The 5,000-nt window shown below is 32.5% G+C and overlaps 2 protein-coding genes across 7 annotated transcripts in view; one reads left to right on the forward strand and one right to left on the reverse strand.

Moving 5' to 3' along the window:
- Positions 1-2,461, forward strand: part of LOC122243984 (pyridoxine/pyridoxamine 5'-phosphate oxidase) — a 6,955-nt gene extending 4,494 nt beyond the window's left edge. For all 3 annotated transcript variants that reach the window (XM_086537774.1, XM_043001758.2, XM_043001759.2), the window contains 3 exons: positions 894-1,004; positions 1,209-1,303; positions 1,417-2,461. In XM_086537774.1, the coding sequence (XP_086393900.1) occupies positions 894-1,004; positions 1,209-1,303; positions 1,417-1,582 (372 nt within the window). In that variant the 3' untranslated portion in view covers positions 1,583-2,461. The remainder of the gene's footprint in view (positions 1-893; positions 1,005-1,208; positions 1,304-1,416) is intronic.
- LOC122243982 (histidine protein methyltransferase 1 homolog) overlaps positions 2,455-5,000 on the reverse strand; it is a 7,070-nt gene continuing 4,524 nt past the window's right edge. For 3 of the 4 annotated variants that reach the window (XM_043001755.2, XM_086537773.1, XM_043001756.2), the window contains exons 5-7: positions 3,898-3,976; positions 3,689-3,770; positions 2,839-3,452 (exon numbers count right to left, since the gene is read on the reverse strand). In XM_043001755.2, coding sequence (XP_042857689.2) covers positions 2,979-3,452; positions 3,689-3,770; positions 3,898-3,976 — 635 coding nt within the window. In that variant the 3' untranslated portion in view covers positions 2,839-2,978. Of the gene's footprint in view, positions 2,511-2,654; positions 2,771-2,838; positions 3,453-3,688; positions 3,771-3,897; positions 3,977-5,000 lie in introns of those variants that run through there. The other variant, XM_043001757.2, reaches the window with a different exon arrangement.

A 5,000-nucleotide genomic window follows, 5' to 3' on the forward strand; every position in this document is an offset into this window, starting at 1 on the left:
TTATTCAACAAATAATTCAACAATAATATTCAACAATAATAATTTCAATATGTTAATTTTAACTCTAAGAAAAAGTTGAGTATTTGTTCAGGAAAATAAATTTTTTGTTTTACCTCATTATGGAAGAGAAACATATTGATTCTGTGATTAATTAACCCATTGGTGCCATGAATATGCTCTGCCCTCCATGGTTTTGCTGTTTACCCCAACATCTTGAATTTTCAGGGAAAAAAGTTTCTAGTTTTATTACTGTTTTCACCCATAACCTAATGATGATGATGATACTAATTAACTCTTTCCCGACGGGGCACGCGCTACGTGAAAACCCCTATGCCAAGCCATTGCAAAATTGCATTGGAATCGTCACACTGGCATGACGCACCGGCATCGGGAATTTAGCTGTGTCACAAGAGTGTGACGCACCGTCGTCATAGGGTTAATATCCAAGTGTTCATAACAATAATGTTAGTAATAAAAACAACTAATTTTCTAGAAAATTCAAGGGATGAGGTATATGGGTGAGGTCAGGTAGGCCTAGTAATGAACACCTTGTTGACTTGGCACTAGCAAATATGTAAATAAATTAAAAAAAGAAAAACATACTGAACAGTGTATTTATACATATATTTTCCAGTGTTAACAGGGTAATATCCCTGTATAAGAGGTGTGAGATATGTAAACCTTGACTATTTAAAAATTTTAACAGAAAATATCCTGGATTAATTTTTTTTTTTTTTTTTTTTCAAAGCTCAATATGAAGTTTTTGTCCTCCTTTATAACATTAAACTATTATGAAATAAGATGTTAGTTTCATATTTTATATTTGTATCGTATATAGACTTGGAGCTGATCAAAATAATGAATAATGACTTTGTTATGGTTTTGATTACCAGGTTCGTGTTGAAGGATGTGTAGAACAGATCAGTGAAAAGGAGTCAACAGATTATTTCCATTCTCGCCCTCGCAGCAGTCAGATTGGAGCATGTCTGAGCCCACAAAGTCAGGTTAGTAAAGTACAGTTAGGATCTGTTCTAGACCTTTCCCAATCCTGATAAAATGTTCTAAAAAGTGATGTAGTCAATGCTAAAGAGTAAAAACCAATGTCAAAAGTGATGCATAGTCAGTGCTAAGGAGTAAAAAACAAGTAAAAAGTGATGCATCATGGGTGCAGAGTAAAATATTCAAAATCTTATTATTTACTTTTCAAGATCATTGAAGGCCGTCATGTGCTGACAGATAAAGAAAAGCAACTTCAGGAAGAGTACAAAGATGAAGAGAAGGTCATTCCAAGGCCTGAAATTTGGTAAGTTGGCTGTACCAACTAAAATCATAATATATTGTCAAATTATAAATCAGTCACTTTCAAAGAAAATGCAGTCCAGAAGACTAATGTAAAATCTAAATTCTTCATTACAGGGGTGGCTTCCGTGTCATACCAGAAGTAATTGAATTTTGGCAAGGGCAAACGACACGCATTCATGACAGGATCCGCTTCAGAAAACTCAAAGCTGATGAAACTGTAGATAAAAGTGTAACTCATGAAGGAGAAGAAGGATGGGTATATGAAAGGCTTGCTCCCTAAGAACACCAATGGCAGAAGACAGAAGAAAAAGATAAAAGATTTTTCTTTATCAGTCCGGGCATATGAATTACACTCATACTATCAGTGACTTGAGTATTGTGTAAGCCTAGACTTAAAGAAATATATTCTTTTTATCAAAGATAAATTAACTTTGTGAAAGATAATATCTATCACATTGTAGAATGTACCAAATGTCAGAGGTGCATTTCATGGGTATTGTTATTCTAATCTATGGGTATAATTGTTATTTTTTTGTATGTATATTATAAGTAATATCAATAACTGCCTTATTTTCTTCCTTTATTTTATTTAAAACTTGTAAATGTTCATTTTATGTGTATACAACCTTACACACAATCATGTACACATACATACTCACACATGCACACATACTCATGCACACTCACCCTCCCTCCCAAACATAGCTTTCTGTAAATGGTGTATATCAGTAGGTGTAGGTTGTCAATATGAATGAGAAAACATTATATTGACACAGTGGTAGAAAAAATACTATACACAAAATAGGTTCATTGAAAGATAAAAGCTTTCAATAAACCTGTTGTGTATTGTAGTTTTTTCTGCCATTATTATTGACAGATAATGTTTGGTGTCACCCCCCTTCCCTAGTCTACCTCATGTAAGTAGGGTGATGAGGGTAATGAAGAATGAGAAATGAGAAAAACGTTTTTAATATAATTAAAGATTGAGGAGCTAGAGTAAACTAGTGACCTTTCAAATTGCCATCACTTAAGAATGTAATATCTAATGTATCAGGTTAAGTGGCAACCCATGTTAATGCTTGATAAGTCTTCCATTAGGATGTAAAGAGTATACAATAAGGAAAGCATGTTGTCGACATAATAAAACAAGTCTCAAATTTATTCTCATTTATTTTTGAATCTCATTTCTAGGATTTCTCGTTTCAAGCCTGAAAAAGAAAGGATGCTACAAGATAGAACTCTAACTACAAATTAGGTCTGTTATTTAATGCATTTATATATAGTTTTTCCAATTCAAAACAAAAACAAATATACAATTTACATGGGTATTTTAAAAAATCAACAAGACTTACCTTGACTGTTTGAAACAAACAATTTAACTTCCAGCTGATCATGTTTTTTAACAAAGTCAATGAACTGTTGTGTTCCTCCTCCAACACCAAAATAATGGGATTTAGCTGCCAGAATGCTGTTTATCCTTAAGGAATTATACATTTTCCTTGATATGTCCAATACTTTGCAAAGAAATCAAAAGTGTAATAAAAGAGAGAGAGAGAGAATAATAGGACAAATAACTGTTATATAGATAAAAATGAATACAAACACAAGCTACTGTTGATATAAGACATACTTAACTAGTAAATACTTGATAACTGGGTCATCCTAATAATGGTACTTTAAAGGAGATAACTCCCAGATTTCAAAGTTTCACAGATGAAATGTGCCAGGGACTTGTTATGATATTCTAAATAATCAGACATTCTGACACTGAAATGGAAAAGCCTACTTTTGTAAACTGAAACCCAATGAAAAAGATTATGAAGAGCTCTGAAAGGATACATTATTCCATTGCTCTTGAGGCAACTGGTCATCACATGAAGTAATTTCTCATAGCAGTCTGTGTTATATATAGTTTCTGAAGTTAAGATCACATCAAATTTATGTGAATTTTCATGAAGATTTGGTGTTAATTTTCTTTCAAGATCACTCCAGTCTCCAGAGAAAAATGAAACTCTTTCAGCCACTTGCTTGACAGATGCATCAGAGAATTTGCAGTCAATTGTTCCTTCTTTGTCAATAACTAAAGATGAAGAATCAGCCAAGTTTAACACAGCATTAGGTATGGTAACATATCTAATAACCTCTTCATTCTGTTGGAAACAAATAAAATCAATTAGATTTTTTGTTGAGTTGTCCATACAATAACTTTCTACTCTAAAACAAATCAAGTGGGATGTATTTCTACTACTACTTCTACTACTATATATCCTGATGCAAATATGTTCTCACAACTGTGTTCTTCTTTCACAGGGCATTTTACCATATCATTTCTAGAAATGTCTTGCTATACTTTTTGCTTGGTGATGTAAAAATTAAAATGACTTACATAATCCTGAAGGCTGACATGTGCTCCTTGAAGTGCAGTGTAGAGTCCAGGCAATGCTGCACCACAGCCTAACTCTAAAACCCTAGAAAAAAAAAGAATTTACAATTAATCTTTTTTAAAACATTTTAAATAAGTAATAAAATTACTTAATATTGTTAGTTTGTTCTAAACAATTCATATACCTGTACAGATAACCATAATAACAGTACCTGCAGCCCTTCAAGTTCATCTGCAATGAGGATAAATGTTCCAAGAGATCCCACGTACATTCCCAAATCTTCAGTCCTCCTGAAAAATATACAAATCACTTCATGCTACAGGCAGGGTTCACTGTGACAAATGTTGATGAGTATAAATGAGACACAAGAGATGTTATTACACTGTATTTTGAAGTTGTTCAATCTCATTTATACCTTTCTCTACTGCATGCTGTATTCATTCAAATGTCTCAATGAATCTATACATTTAAGTAATTTGGTAAGGATCAAGTTTATCAATATAATATAAAATGGTAAATTTTCCTGATGGCTTTAGATCAATTCCATTAAATTTATAGTTTTATATTGTACTATTTATATATCTTTTATACTGGCTGAAATAATACAAAAATTGTAATGATTACATTTTCCCAGATGAATTATTAAGAAATAATGAGATGCTAATGAATGAAATAGAGGTTGAATAAATTAAACAATGATTTAAAAATTAACTGGAACTAGAAAGAATGAAACATTAATGAGAAATACAGGAAAAAGAACATTATAGGATTATTATTATAGGATTGCCTTTACTGTTATAAATACCATTTTTGATATTATAATGATTATTATAATAACAATTATCATTCATAATAATCATATTAACCCATTGCAGACGGATGTCATGACATACATGACGTAGGAGCTTTGGCCTAACGACGGGCATCATGACGTACATGACGTTTGGGGATTTTGGATCACTGCTATTTTATTGTGCTATGAGAAAGGAGTGAGTGATGATGGCAACTGCAGTCATAATTACTGTAATTACCATAATATTAACCTAATTTAACATCCAAAACCTAGATGGCACCAATTTTTCCTAGCACCAGCAGGAGAGAGAGCCTTGAATGGCACCCATCCACGGTCTCTAGTAAGCACTGTCTTTATAGAGCGATGGCACACACTAAGTTGATGAACTCTTGCTCTAAAGTACCTCGCTCTAAAATAAAACCTATCCTGGAGATTGAGCAATCGAATCTATCCCTGTCCGCAATGGGTTAATGAGATAATAATAATAGTGATGAAAATATACTACGCGTTATACATATAAT

This window comes from Penaeus japonicus, unplaced genomic scaffold, assembly GCF_977035675.1.
Source record: "Penaeus japonicus unplaced genomic scaffold, GWHDUDI00000001_assembly GWHDUDI00000006, whole genome shotgun sequence".
NCBI lineage: Eukaryota > Metazoa > Arthropoda > Malacostraca > Decapoda > Penaeidae > Penaeus > Penaeus japonicus.